Source organism: Polypterus senegalus, chromosome 15 (assembly GCF_016835505.1).
Source record: "Polypterus senegalus isolate Bchr_013 chromosome 15, ASM1683550v1, whole genome shotgun sequence".
Taxonomy (NCBI): Eukaryota; Metazoa; Chordata; class Cladistia; order Polypteriformes; family Polypteridae; genus Polypterus; species Polypterus senegalus.
The window spans coordinates 105,716,919-105,733,243 of NC_053168.1; the positions used below are offsets into that span (position 1 = coordinate 105,716,919).

The 16,325-nt window shown below is 35.6% G+C and overlaps 1 protein-coding gene across 2 annotated transcripts in view; it reads left to right on the forward strand.

Annotated features, from left to right (window-relative positions):
• The window catches only part of LOC120516150 (SREBF chaperone), a 130,863-nt gene that overhangs the window by 103,908 nt on the left and 10,630 nt on the right, over positions 1-16,325 (forward strand). For both annotated transcript variants that reach the window (XM_039737620.1, XM_039737621.1), the window contains exons 14-17: positions 1,653-1,829; positions 8,304-8,505; positions 12,001-12,116; positions 15,458-15,962. In XM_039737620.1, the coding sequence (XP_039593554.1) occupies positions 1,653-1,829; positions 8,304-8,505; positions 12,001-12,116; positions 15,458-15,962 (1,000 nt within the window). The remainder of the gene's footprint in view (positions 1-1,652; positions 1,830-8,303; positions 8,506-12,000; positions 12,117-15,457; positions 15,963-16,325) is intronic.

Here is a 16,325-nt window from a genome sequence, read left to right on the forward strand (position 1 = left end):
ATGGGAATGCCTCACCAAACAAGCACAGCAAGACATGCACTTGTATTTTTATTTTTGAATTATATAGTTTTTCTCAAACATTTTGGTGTCATGGCTCACTTCATGACCCTGTGTGTGATCAGTTGATCTTAATGGTTGCCCCTTGGTGAATCAAGCACAATTGTCAGAGCTGTCCCCCTTTGTGAAACAAGTATGATTGTTATAGTGGTAGGGGAATCAAACTTGATCATTGGAGGAAAAACCTGTCATAGCCAGCTACCAATATAAACAAAAACTTACAAACTTGTGGTTGAGAAACACTGTACAAAAGGGGCAATTCTAATGGCTATGTTTGAGCAATGCTGAACTATAACCCAAGTTAACAATACACCTGATAAGTTTGTTTTCTGAATTTATTATAGTTTGGTCAGTTTAATGGGTAATGATGAACTTGCTGGAAAATGCAGTGAATTGAGAAGTGTGCTATTTGACCAAAATTTATTGGGACAAAAGCAAAAGTAGGCTTAAATGAAATTTACTCAAGTAAAGTACAAATAACTACAAAAAATGCATTTAAGTAAAGCAACAAAGTAGTTGTACGTTATCATTTTACACCTCTAGTGAATTCTAATGTGTCTAATTATTTAATATTTTAATTTAGACCACTTTTGAAAGATCTGTTTTTACTTTTACAATAGACAGTATTTTTCTGTTGATCAGTATCATAAAAACTAAATTCACTGTGATTCAATGTTGTGTAACAGTGAAATATGAAAACTTTTGTGGGTGTGAATACTTTTTATAAGTACTATAGGTGTAAATGTGGAAACTTCTCTCTTCTATTCTCTGTTGATATTTGTGCTACTCTGCACCACACTGATTTGTTGTAATTAGTTTCTTGCAGTCGCATTTGTGTTTTATTCCCCAAATAAAGCACACCAGAATAGTTTTCAGATGACATTTCTGTACTTGCTTGTACATAACAGAATTAAGTACTTAAACTATGTTCTGTGTCACAGCTTTGTTAAATTGCATAATGTTATATATTATCTAACATTGCAAGCTTTACTATCTGACTTTTGTCCAATTTGAATCTTTGAATAAAATCCATGAAGATCAATGTAGCCTTCTATTGACAAAGGGGTTGAGCTGTGAATCCTGCAGTTTTCTGGCAATTCACCCTCTACTATCCTCTTACTTTATGGCTTTGAACTTTTCACCTGAGCTACTAGTGCTTATATTTTAGACATCTGAACCTGTATTTTATACTTGCGATGTGTTATTGCTTTAAATAAAAAGCTTAACTGAATTCAAATAAATTGATCAAATGTATAGGACCTATCCTGCTTAATGTTCAGTAATTGTATAGTAAATGGCAGATAGTGTTTACAAAGCAGATGTGCTCAGGATCATGCAGATAAATTACTTGGTATGGTGGCAATTCTGAAATCTCTCATTCATACATATCACTTCTTACACATAAACAAAAATGTTTTTACAGCATACATTTCTTTCTTCTGTGCAAAGTCAAAATCTTCTCTTTGGGCCAAGTTATGTTCTTTCAAACTATAACTTCCAATTAGGTTACATTTCTTAACTGGGTTAGCATTTTAAATATTACCTTCAATTGCAGCTTATATAAAGAGTCACTTATTTCTATTATTTTCTTCAAGATACATCAGTCTCTTGCCTGTCATTCCCGTTTCCCTTTACCTGAGCACACAAGAGGCCATAGAGGCTCGACATCCTCAGGACACAAGACGCTTCATTCCTCCCATCCCAGGATTTGACAACAGAGTGGATCAGCCGCCTAGTAAACCACAAGTTCAGTCAGATTTTACCCTGTACAAGTAAGTACAAGTTCATGTTTAACATACAAAATAAAGGTGATCTTCTGTTAGCTGTAGATTTCCAGTGCAAGTGCTCTGCACACTATAAGCAACTATAAATGACCACTGTTTTATTTGCTAATAACACCAGCTTACTTTGTTTGTTTTAAGTGTTCTACTTCAGGAAGTAACTGCTAGATATAGGATTGTGGTAGTTTTTGAAGTATTTTTTTCTAGCTTCCTGTTACTTTAGCTTGTATTTTCTTGCTGTAAATTCCATGCAAAAGCCTACCCAAGTGCTCATCATACCAATGTCTATACACTGTGAGATAACAACACATTTTGCCATATTCTGTTTAAAAAAAAATAAAAAAAATAATGCACATTGAGTATAGTGTAGAATTCTAATTCTACAGTTTGTTTCATTACTCTGTAGGAAGGTTTCATAAGCTAATTGATACTAGTATGTAGAGTGTTTGGTATCTTAATATAGAGGAAGTTTTTATACATTTAGAATTTCATAAATAGACATCACTTTAAAAAATAGTATAATTTGCTAATAGGATTTAATGTATTTTCAAAATTTTTTAGGTTAGTGTACTATCTGTAGAATTGCTGTTTAATTAATGAAAAATAATGGATTTTGGGTCATCTGCTCACGTTAATCCACACTGCAGTGTGCGCTTACTCGAACCTTAGTCAGCTCTCTTCCAGAGTGGACAGACACTTTAACACTTTAGTTCACCACAGTTGCAATCCACTTAAAAGAAACTATTGTGAAAGGAACTCATTAATATTTTTTAAACAGATATATTTTTTATATATAGCATTTTACATATTTTGTAGAAGTTTTTTTGGGTAACAGGGACAGGAAAGGTCATGATAACCCACATTGATTGTTACAATTCCTTAAAGTGAGGTATAAAATGATTTCATATAAATATGCTTAATTTAAATTGAGTCCATTGTTCAGAAACACATTTACCATTGTACAAACATCATCCCAAATTCCATATTAAACTGATGCAAGTTCAATCGCTGAAACCTTGTTTGTGTCAGCTGGTACACTATGACAGCAAGTGTGTCAAGGGAAAAGCTAGCTTAAACCAGTTGTACTTATAAAGGCAACAATATCTGTTTATTTCAACTTTTATTTTCCCAAGACAGAAATTTTGTTTGTAAGGTTTTACAGAAAGGCTACAACATAACATTATAAACACATTACAAAGAACACTGCTATCAAACATAAACTTTATACAAATAAATAAAATATAGTAGTAAACATATTACTTACGTTATAACATCAGATTTTTTGCAAATTACTCTTAGATAATCGTTTATCCTGATTTTTAAGCCTGTAGATGTTTATTAAATTTGAATTTGTATAGGAAGTAGTAGTTGGGTTGTTGGGATGCTATAAAAAGCAACTGGTTGCTTTTTATATTTGAAACTTTGAACCTGTGACCTGGAATTAAGAATGCAATGGGTAAGTCCTATAGAGAGAATAAACTGACTGCCACAGTTCATCTTATTATAAGTGTTTCTCAGATTAGACTGTTAAGATCTTATTTTAATACTCCTTTTTAATATGTGATTTATTGTTTTTGTTGCTGATGTTGACATTTTTAAACCATTTTAGCAACTTTGCTATCATCATTCATTTAACCATGGTTGTTAGGAGAGGACATGGATGATGATGTCCAACATAAAAATATTAAACTTTATTTTGAAATATTAAGTTTACTCTGATCTCTCTTTTAGTTTCATGTAATGCTGTGTAGGATTCATTTTGTCTGCAGAACAGCCTGAATTCTTCAGGGAACCTTTTAATAAGGTGCCTGAAACATTCCTTAGCAATTTGGGTCAATGCTGATTAGATGTTATTGTGCATGAAACATTAATGACCTTATATTATAATTAAGCTGGTTTGAGATTTGGAACTGTGCAGTCTGTTGAGGTAAACTGAAGTCCCTGTCATGTTCATAGAATCTGAGATGTGGTGCATGGATGTGTGCATTTGAAAAAGGAAAGTCAGTGGCTATACACCAGTATACCCAGCCTCTACAACCAATAAGAAAGTAGTAACACCCAATTCTGACACTACTATCTCCTTAAGGGCAGAGTTGTGGCTGAGGCTAGGGATCTGTGCTGGCAATCGGAAGGTTGCAGGTTCGAATCCTGTAAATGCCAGAAGCGACTCTACTTCGTTGGGCCCTTGAGGAAGGCCCTTAACCTGCAATTGCTTCATCCTAGATATGATGTTAATCTGCATCCAGCCCTGCAAGCAGGTCCTCCAGCTTACAGGGAAAACTTTGGGGTTGGTGGCAGGATTGGCACTCCAGCCACTGTAAAAAAAACCTCACACTGTTCCAATGTGGTGCTGAGGTGTCACCCAGTCCAGGTGGTTCGTTGTGTGTGGTGGGGTGTAGCCAACGTATGCACTATCAGCGCATGTTCCATTGCACATGATGGATTAATTAATACCTGGCTGGATATACACATTATATTTAAATAAGACTGTGTCTGTATACTTGCTTTATTTTTTTTTTTAATCTTTTATTAATAAGCATTTTTTTTTTCTTTTGTCAGTGTTTGTGTTTTTTTTCTCCCCATTTTTAAGGGTGTTTTGTTGTTTTTTTTTATACTGGAGTATACAGAAGCAGTTTTGTACTGTATATTGGTGCTTCATCTCTACTCTTCTGAATTACAATTTTAGTATTGTTCTACCTGTTCTTCTTTCTATAGTTCCACAAAGAATATATGTTTTTGTTGATAATACTGGAGGAAAGTGATATAAGTACATAATATATAAGGATTAGATGATTGTTCCTCACCCAAATCGAAATGTCAGAAACCCTGTGTCCTGTGGCTCTTATAGTAACTGCAAGATTGTGAATTTGGAATAAAGAACTTACAAACCCTCAAGAAAAAAGTCACAAGCCTGTTTTTTAGTTTTTTCATGTTTTTATGAAGGCATAAATAAGGTGTTTTCTTGTTGTAGGGCCTTCCAGGTTTTGCGAATATATTATTTAACAAGTTAACCTGTATTTTTTTTAATATTACCCAAAACATTATCCATTATCCAAAAAAGCCATTTCATAAAATTTTTGATTATGCAGTGATCCATTATTGTATAAATTACTATAAAGGTTGTTGAAAGGTGTTTTATATTTAAATATTTTACCAAGTAGAGAAAAACCAATCACATTCTAAAGAATGCTTTTAAGAAAGGTTGACTCCACTGCATCTCACTGAGCAAACTTGGGTGGAGTAAAGTACCAAACAGAAATCAAGCACCTCAGTTGTATTTTGTCTCAAACTATTCCTCCTTATCAAAATCCAAAAATGTTACTGTCAGTAGAGAAAATAAAAGAAGAAACTGGCAAGCAGCAAACAGAAATTGAAAGGCATATTGTGAAATGTAAATACATAATATGAAGTAAAGTTAATAAACACTCAAACAACAACATTAGGAAGTTTTTCTTTACACAAAGAACGACAGACACTTGGAATAAGCTACCAAGTAGTGTGGTAGACAGTAAGATGTTAGGGACTTTCAAAACTCGACTTGATGTTTTCTTGGACGAAATAAGTGGATAGGACTGGCAAGCTTTGTTGGACTGAATGGCCTGTTCTCGTCTAGAAAGTTCTAATGTTCTAACTTCTCCCGTGTGCCCCACAAATCTTATCATTACCAATTATATAGTACCAATAACGGCGTACTGCACGATAACGTGCAGTGAATACACTTGACTTGAGCATTCCTAGTTTTCATCCTCTTTCTCTGTACATTTACCATTTGTTTGCTCAGAGGTTGATGTGCTTGTTGCTTCCTGAGCAGCTCTTCTTTTCTCCACCCTAGTGATCCGTTGCTTCTCTTCTTTCATCGGCATCTTGTCACGTTAAACTGATTAAGTTAGCTTTTGTGTTGCAATTACTTAGTACGTTTTCTTTAATTTTTCACTTAAGCTGGCACTTAAGTCTTCAATCTGCCTCAAGAATGATTAGCGAAGGTGGTAGGGAATGAGAACTGCACCCACACGCATGTGCCGCACGGCTGCCCTGCTGCCGAGAGTTGATTCTACAATAAAATAAACAGAGTAATAAAAACCATAACCCCAAAAGCAGATAGTAGACGTCACGTAGTATACGTGTACCAAATTTCAAGTCAATAGGTGAAACGGTTTTCGAGCTACAGGTGATTTAAAATCTTGGGCAGACAAACGAACAGCCACGGTAGCGTATTATATAAGAAGATGTTTTATCAGTCCAATAAATTACCCAATTTAAACTGCATACAATAAATTAAAGCAACTGGTTATATCTGAAAAATGTATTCCAGCCAAGCAAGTGGAAAGGATGACTGTATAGCACTGGCCCAGACCATAAAAACATGTCACTGTAGTATTTTCGGGAGCTTTTGTTTAGCACTGTAGTGTTCCTGATCCTCTGTCCCTGCTGATCATGCAGGACAGGTTTACATATAATGCAGGAGAGTTACATATCAATAAAAAAAAAAACCTACAGTGGGTTGATAAAGAATTGAAAAAGAAGCTGTAAATGGATAAAACACCAGCTGTATAAAGTGTATAATACTCAACTGTGAATCGTAGGATATATTAGAGCATGAAAGTGATATGAGAACCTTTTCTGTGTACTTATATTTAGGGAGATATAGCCAGTCAAAGTTATTACCCCCATCCCCAAAGTTCAAACTTTGTTAGCTTCAATCTTCCTTAATACTGATCCAAGACATGTGCAATTTTAGTTCCATGGTTTACTCATATGACCAAAGCAGCATGCCAAGTTTCATTAAATATGTGATGGTAAGGTCCAAATGTGTGATCATTATAGACATGGAATTGCCCATTGTGTGTGCTTTGAATCAACATAGCAAGTAGACTACTTTTCAAAAGTTTAGGATCACCCAGAAATGTTCACTTTTAATAGAAATTCATGCCTTTTTAATCTAGGTACCTTTTAAATTGATTAAAAAAATATAGTCAAGGCATTTCTAGTGTGTATAATATCCATTACTGATTTGAAATGAATGATTTTTAATTTATTATTCACATACGGCCTCAATGCACCACTTTCTGGCAACAGTTCCTTCAGTGTCCTAATGGTAAATGTCATTAGCTTATCCTTAATTAGTTATGCTTACATTCCAATTAGTTATTAGAGAAATATTTGTAATGGCATCATCACTACTGAAATCTGTTATTTTGTTCATTTATGTTGCCACATTTTTTTTCTTAACAATATTGATAATTTTTTTTGTCATCTGCTGTAGTAGTTTTCCTCAGCCAACATGGGCATTACTGATTTAAGTATACCAGGATTTTCCTTCCTCACCAAAATGTTCTTAGGTTTATTTTCCTTTCCCAGGTTCAATTCTAACATTGAATATTACTTTTATTTTCAAATCCAAATTGTTTGTTCCTTTCCTTGATGTTTATCTGGTCATCAGTTCAGTTTATCCTTGTAAAGAGCACTACTTTTTTAAGCTGTGATGCATGGGAAAGGCGCTATATAAATAAAATGTATTATTATTATACCTTTAACACCACTGACTCAAATGGCAGATACAAAAGGAAAGAGCAAAGCCTAAATTACAGGCCTTTTCTGACCTGATGCATTATTTTTGCATACATAAAAAATCTTCAGCTCAGTTGTTTAAATTGTGTTCAATAAACATTACTTTATATTTAAATATTTAAACAGGTTCAGAAATACCCAGAAATAAAATTAACTTTTACTTTATATTATCTATCATTTTATGTCCAAATTTACTGAAAGTGCAAAAATATTTGTTTTTAACTTTACTTTGTATGGAAAGCATTCATGTGTGCCAAGTACTAATGTCAGGCATGTGTGCTATGGACTTGTGTGCCAGGGACCCCATGCAAATGTTTTTTTTTTCATAGGCAGAGATAAGGCACCCTGTAACTCTGTGTTTGCTGTCCATCCCAGTTGCCTAATGCTCATTTGCTACTCTTGTACTCGAAAGATGAGCTGAGGCTGATGTCATTTGTTGTGGGCAGGCAGCATGGTGTTTTCTTAAAGGGGCTTGTTCTTTTCTCTCAATATAAATATATCAGTTGAGAACAATCTATACAAAAATGTATTCAAGGCTTCAGTTGAGAACAATCTATACAAAAATGTATTCAAGGCTTCAGCTGTGGACAATAAATCATTTGCATAGGTGAGTTGGGTGGGGAAAATGAGGCCATTCAACAGTCCCAGCTATCTTCTGAACTATTTTAAGCCTCTGTGTGGAGCATGAGGCTGTGGTAACTAATGCTTAACAAAAACAGTTGAATTAGCAATACTGCATTAAACAAACACATATTGTCCCAGTCCTAGATATTTTCCTCATGTTTTTAAACAAGAATTAATGTAGATCCTAATTTGTCCTAGTTTGTTTGTTAATCTGAAAGTTGCTTGTAATTTCACAAACTTAGACCAGATTGTTTCTTCCACTTTTCCTTACAGAGTAGCAGCTCTTGGCTTGGCAGCAGGAGTTCTCCTTGTGCTACTTCTCTTCTTTCTGTATAGAATCCTGTGCCCCAGAAATTATGGTCAGAATGGCATGTCACATGGGCGGAGACATCGAGGAGAACTACCCTGTGATGACTATGGCTATTCTCCTCCAGTCAGCGAGATCTCTCCTCTTCTACTTCGTGGGCACAGCATGGTAAGCCCTGTAGCAGACATTATGAATTCTTTATTGTGTGGCATTGCAATAGACATTTGTCTGCTGCACTCCCTTTTCTTAGGTCTGATTGTAAACCACTGCTGATTCTAAGAACTTGTGTGGAAATTCTTATTCAGTATGCTGCCACAAGCATATACTGTAGATAGTTTGTTTATTGTATATTGCTCCTTTTACATTGTCATATGAAAACATTTTATATGTACACTACCTTTTTAAAACTTTAGTCACCAGCCATTTTTATTTACCTCTTTGACCCTAGGGTGAAATTTTGTTGTTAGTTTAATAGAACTTTATTTTTTCCAAGGAAAAAATTAGATTTTTGCAGAAACTGATTAAAATCGATAGACAGACAGAGATATAAATATATGCACACTATGGCGGGAACAAAGACCAGAATGACTGAGAGGAAGAAATTTGAAAAGAAAGAAAGCTTCTTGCTTGGCACTCACAGTCAAAGTAAGGCTTTATAGAGGCATATTACTGTTGGTATAGAGGAGCCCTAGTAACTTTTCCTGACAAACTTCTGCTGAATGATTCGTTTGCTGAAGGTATTCAGTGTTGGTGTGTGTCGGAGAGATGTGCAACATTGTTCATAATGGCACTCAATTTTGTTTTAGTTTCTTCTTTGCTACTACCTTCAGGTGATCCAAAGTGCATTTTAGCCTTTTATTTAGCTTGTTGAATTAGTGGGCTTCTGTTGAAGTTATGTTGCCATCCCAGCACACCACAATGTAGGAATACACACTGTCACAGATTTTGAAGATATGAAGGATATCACTACCCACATTACAGGCAAGTAGTCTCCTAAGAAAAAAGTACACTTTCTTTTATAGTTCCTCTGTGTTACAAGACCAGTATAACTTGTCATTGATGTGGACCCCTAAGTACTTATAAGAGTGCACCACCTCTACATCCACTTCCTGAATAGTGGCCGAGCCTAGAAGCATTCTGATGTGGCGAAAGTCAATTGCCAGTTCCTTGGTTTTGCTGATATTAAGTTGCATGAAATTCTTTCTGAAACAAGAAACAAAGGTCTCTACCTTTCTCCTATACTCTTTGTTTTTGCCTTAATGAATACACTCTACTATGTATTACAGAATCATCTGAGAATTTCTGCAAGTGACATGACCTGGTGTTATATTTATAGACTGAGGTATACAAAGTAAAGAGAAAAGGAGAGAGGACTGTTCCTTGTGGTGCTCCAGTGTTGCTCACATCTGTATCAGAAACATAGTTGGTATACATTGCTTTATCCATCAGCAAATGCTCTGTGGAAAAACTCTCGGTCTTAAAGACATTTTGCCAGTTGTCACATCTACAGTAAATTTCATTCACTCACATGCACTACATCACCGACAATTCCAAAGTTTTTTGGATGAAACTAACGCACAGTACAGTGATGTTCCATATGATGCCAAAGTGAAGTGGCTAAGCAGAGTTAGAGTGCTGAGGAGATTTTTTTGAATTACGTTGTGAAATCAGCATATTAATGACAGTAAAAAGAAAGCCCATCAAAGAGATGTCTGATTCTGAATGACTTTGGAAGTTGCATGTTTTTCTCCTATCTAATCCAACACATCAATAAGTTATATTCAGACTACAGAGAAAGGGAAAACCTGTATGTAATTTGTATAGTAGTGTTTAATAAGCATTTGAAATGTGTTTAGCAGTTGTGATGAAGCTAAGGTTCACTCCATCCGAAGATGGTGATTTGTTTATTTTATTTGTGGGCACCCAGGAACATACCCAGCCTTGACCCGGAACACACCCACTCATATACAAAAACACTGATAAATAATAATGAATATATTAGTCAAATAACGGAAAAAGAACACACCAGACCCTCCCCAGATCCCTGATGGTAATAATAAGTTAATAACACAGTACAACAAACAATAAACACTAACAACAGTGTCCAAAACAGTTCATATACCAGGGAAGTTGAGTGAAAGAAATACCTTGTGAATAGATCTCTGAAAGCAAAAAGTTTTATCCTACCAGTTCCTGATGCAGCATGAGCTGTTTGGGTGTGCTCCCAGACAAAGACACTTCCAATCAAGACAAATTCACCTGGACAAGCTAGCACAGGACAGCACATATAGTACATCCAGATGGACACTGTAATCCAATTGAGTGTGAAAGGTGTATGAACAAGTAGATGGAAGATCCCAATGCTTCATGGCGTCTTTCAGGTTCCTTTTTAAAGTGACCTCTTGCTCAATCATCTTTCCAGCAGCCCCTGTGCCCTCCAAAGCTGTCCAAAAGTGTTATACTACCGGGGCCGTTGAGAGATGTACTACATTTTAAGTAGCCATGCTACATTTGTCTGAAATTGTTCAACAAATATACCGAATGGAAAACTGGATTATAGAATTCAAAAAGCACATTATATACATGGTTCCTAAAAGGCACAGTTGCCCAAAAGGTGGAATTATTGCAGGAACAGATTTCAGGATTTTATTGAACTTGCAGATACCATTAGGCCTTTGGAAAATCCTCTAGACATAACTGTCAGTTCTGCACACCTACTGTTCCACTAGAGCTCATTGATTTGCCAAAGCTGCAAAGCTTTTAAAGACAAATATAAAAAATGTGATCTGATTACATATTACAAGGAACTTTTCAAGTGACAATTTTACTACTCTGAAAACAATGGCACATTCTTTTATTATCATATATCAAAGCGTATACACCAGTGAACAGATATTCTCATTAGTGAGAAACTACAAAATCAAAGTCCAACTGCACTAATAATCATTGATATACTAGTCTGCAGATTGCTGTGTCCAAATTTATCCCATATATTGGCAGCTTAGCGATTTGAGTAGAAAGCACACACATCTCACTAATGTTGTTGTGATGGATCAAGTTGTCTGGCCTCCAAAGGTGAGTGGTGTGTTATTACTGGCCGCTCAGGTAGAAAGTTTGCCGAACTCTGGAGTAGGGTTACTGGCCATTGAAAGAAGGTGGCAGTGGGAAAGAATCTGTTTAAAAATTGGTCCACATCCCATTCTAGACCTTGAGTCCATTAATTATGTACAATCATTTCCAGACATTTTTCATGTTATATTGAGCAAATTTGTTTAATATTTTAATTTTGTTGCAAAAAACTCTTTTTAGCTTTTTAGCTTCTGTCCCTTCACTCATTGCCACTGATTTTGAATGCTGTCTTTTTCTCAATCAGGAGACATTTTAGCTCCTTTTCCTTTTTAACCCTAATCAGTAGGTGACAGTGTCAGCTTTTAAACTGTTTTGGAAGTGAACATGAGTGAAAACCTTGATGAGTATAACTATGTATGTCTAGTACATAATTTTTAACTCGGTTGCACTTTGGGTATTGCTTTTTTTTTCTACTTAGATTCCTGGCTGAATTTTCCTCTTTGTTTATTTTTATATGCTCTCCCAAAGGCTAGTTGTTTCAAATATCAAGTATTTTAGTAACTATTACTGTTTCTCATCTATTTCCTCCTTCAGGATATTGAGTGCTTGGCCAGTGATGGGATGCTCCTAGTCAGCTGCTGTTTGGCAGGACAAATTAGAGTATGGGATGCCCAGTCTGGAGACTGTCTCACAACCATTCCCAGTCCAGGGTAAAATTGTGTATTCAAAATTACTTTTTTTTTTTTTGGTCAAAATTAAATGCTGCTTCTGTTCACAGAAATATTTTGAGGAAACTTAACACCCATCTTATAAATTTTTTATGCCATATTGTTGTATAGGCATGCATGTATTATGTACAGTACATATATTTACATGCACATAATTTACACACATACTATTTGAAAAATTCATATCCTGTCCCAAACTAAAAGAACTTGAACCTTTTTGGATGCAAATGGCCAGATAATTAATATGCAAAGAAAAATTCATGGAATGAAATATAACTGTTTACAAGAGTGATTGACATATGTAGTAAGTAAAGGTTGAATTTAAAACATTTTGGGTAGAAAGAATCTACATTTGACCATTTAAAAAAAGTGATAATTAAAGAAACGAGAGCCACCTAAAATGTCACAGGCTTATGACAGAAGAAAATTACGACGATGAGAGAGTAATCTAAGGTCCATAGAAAGGGGTATTAGAGGGTGATGGTTTGTTATTTTAATTTATTTACAAGGAAATTACAATAAACATTGAGAAAATAAATTACTTAATTAGGTGTCAAAGTCCACATTTTCTGTAAGAAATTCAAACAATTTACAACATGCTAGTGCGTGTGTGTGTATGTATGTATATTTACACCTTAAAAGAGAAGTCCATTCAGGGCCATCATGTTTTATATGAGTTTACGGTTATATCAGTGTATTATCCATAGTCTTTTTGCATGTGATGTCAGTGAAGGGTGAAACTGAGTTTTTGAAGAGTAAGCTGAAAAATAACAACTGAAGGAAAGTACTTTTTGTAACCTACAAAATCCCAAGGCACTCATGATTCTACCAGCTACAAAATCATTAAATCTATACATGTGCTAAACTTTCAAAAGTGGCGGTGCATGGCAGTGGGAAAATAAACAGCTCAGATATTGCTGTTTGCAGACACAGCACTTAGGGACCATTCTGGATGCATTTTCCAGCTGTTTTGTCCCTTTGACCGCTCATACACGCGGTCCTCTTGTTGCCTCATTCAACCGACCCGGGATTAGAGGCAACACGCAGGCCCAATGTACCTTTACTATGTGAGAGTCGCTGGCATACATGCACCCAGGCAGATGGATCCTAAACACACACCCCCATCACATCGCCTGGCTGCTAAACTGCTCTGTAAGTGTTATGTCTGCAAAACTTTGATCACACAACTGCTTTTATGTCAGCTTCTCCAGGTAGTCCCATCCTCCTCAGAAGGGTCTTGACCACCTGAGGAGTGTGTCTCTCTCAGATCAGGACCCAGGGGCACTACACTGTTATTTCCATGGCACACCAGTTGAAAAACATTTGTGCAGAGTATAATTGTCAAGTTGTTGATGGTGATGCAGAACTGAGGGGGGTGGTATTTTTAGAGTTTTAATGTATGCTTAATTAAGATATGCTTATTCTTTCAAATAAATCGGTCGTCTCCAGTGCATTCAAAGTCAACAGTCACTTTAATCATTTAATTTTTTACTTTGACACGTCTGTGTCTAATATGCTGTGCCAGTTTCATAATTAATAGATTGCCTTGTTTTCTTTTTGCTTTTTCAACATGCATTTTAGGAAAGCAATCAAATTAGTTATACTTGCTTAAATAGTATATTAAAACATTAGAACAATTTAGCCGAGAACAGACCATTCAGACCAACAAAGCTCGCCAGTCCTATCCACTTAAATCTTCTAAAAAAAAAAAAATCTAGTTTTGAAAGTACCTAAAGTCTTACTGTGTACCGCACTACTTGGTAGCTTATTCCAAGTATCAATGGTTCTCTATGTAAAAAAAAAAACAAACTTCCTAATGCTTTGAGAAGTTTACCCTTAAGTTTCCAATTGTGTCCCTGTGTACTCAATACACTGTACTAATTCTCTTCATAATTTTAAACAGTTCAATCATGTCACCTCTTAATCTTGTTTTGCTTAAACTGAAAAGGCTCAGCTCTTTTAATCTTTCTTTGTTTGTCTGGGTCAAATCTTGCAACTGATATTAAACCCACTTTTGACAAAGCTAATTTCTTCAAATTTTGTATACGTGTTCAGTATCAATGACAATACTTTAATTTGTCATTACCAATGCAATTACTTAATAAATTTCACCATAATCAATGGTTATGCGATTCCAATTAACTGCACACAGCAATGACGGAGAGAGAATATAGTGAGGTATGGGAGCATACAAGTGAAAGACGCATCGGATTTCCACCACTTGCCTCTTCCAGTGAGTGGAGTGGGTAAATATGTGTGCCGACTTTACTTCTTTACTCTTGTGAAGAAGTAGCCTTGATGATCACGGTGAGAAAGTATTACCGTAAGCTTGCCGTTCTGTCGTCAATATTTTTTTTTCAGTGTGACCGAGCTCTAATTCCATAAGAGCCTGAACAGAAAAATAGAGACCAAAATATAATTATTTTAAGTATTCAAGTAATTCTGCAAAGATACATTATGTAATACTTTTAAAGAAACTTCCCGTTCATGAAAAATTATTGAAGAAAAATTATTTGCAAAATACTCAAAAACTAGAAAATAAAATATATAAAGAAAAAGTAAGTAAAATGATTTTATTTACTTTAGTTATAAATGCACGAAAAATCAAAAAATGTTTTTCTTTAACCACAATTTTCATGATTATCTGTGACTAAATAAAATTGTGGTTTGCACATAAATTAATTCATTCAATCAATAAATAGAATAGCTACTTTCATCATAAATAAATCGTCCTGGAATGGTGTCGTTCAGGTAACGGCAGACCTTCATGCAAGATGGTGCCCTGCCTCATTTCTGGTGTTACCTGATCGACACCATTCGAGGACGATGGATTGGAAGAGGTGGACTACAAGATCTTGTTCATCATCTATGGCCTCGCACGTCTCCAGACCTTACTCCATGAGATTTTTTATCTATGGGGGTTCGTTAAAGAAAGAGTGTTTGTTCCACCTATGCCTGCTAATCTTCAACATTTGCGACATTGAATTGAGGAAGCTGTGAATTCAGTAACTAGGGACCGGTTGATTCATGTGTGGCAAGAAATGGTCTATCGTTTTGATGTTTGTCGTGCTACACATGGTGCTCATGGTGAGTGCGTGCAACCTCAAGGACCATAGGATCAAACTTTGAACTTTACTCTACCTAGTGATGTGTGGAATGTGTTTCTGTCTTATACAGTTTCTTTGAAATAAATTATTGAAATCTGCTCTTTCATTTTGAACCATAATGCTTTGGAAATTACATGTTTTACACAGTTGACAATAGCCATTTGACAACTAATAACAAGTTATCTCAATTTTCTTTGTATTTCTCTCTTTTACCAGGTTACGCAGGAATAGCAGTGAGGTCTGGGAGCTTCAAGCGACTTGGGAATTGGGGGTAGAATTGGAGAACAGTTTTTGTGGAACAGAAGAAAACCTCGATAATGCTACTGCTGAGTATCCTTTAAGGAGAAGACAGATTCCTTCACGCCTGACCCTATTTGGAGACCAGCCAGATCTAACTCCGCTAATTGATACAAATTTTTCAGAGCAGCCCTCCCATCCCATACGTAAAGCCAGTGAAGGGTTGGATGGATTTGATTATGGAGAAGTAGTCCAACAGGCCTACCAGGAGCCAAAATCACTGACCAGCCCGCAGGCCTTTCCTAGCTCTCCAACACTTTCTTTAGCAGTAAGACGCCATAGTTTGGGTGATGACCCTCTGTCTAGTCCAAACAGAGTTCCTAATTTGACACCTTCTTGGCCTGGAGATTGGGAGAGTTCTGTCTGGGCTTTGGAGCTGCAAGGCAATTTGATAGCTGTTGGGCGTAGCAGTGGGAAACTTGAGGTAAGCAAAAACTGAACCTGTGATCAGTGTAATTTATATGTATAAATATACAAAATAAATACACACTATATTAATGAAGGTAAGTTAATATGTATTTAATATATATACTGTGTTTAATGTGTATATATGCAGTTGATGTATAAAATATTCAACCTGACCCAGAATGTTATCAATGTGGGGTTTAAGGTATAATAAGAAAAATAGAAGCAGTATAGAGGCCTAAATCAATTTTTAAAGCATTTGCTATATGTTACAGTGTAATAAGTTATGTCTTATTCAATGATTGCTTGGGTATTCCACTAACCAATTCCAATTTTCGAAATGTCACATTAAGTCCTACCTTGAATGTAGGTAGAAAAAAAT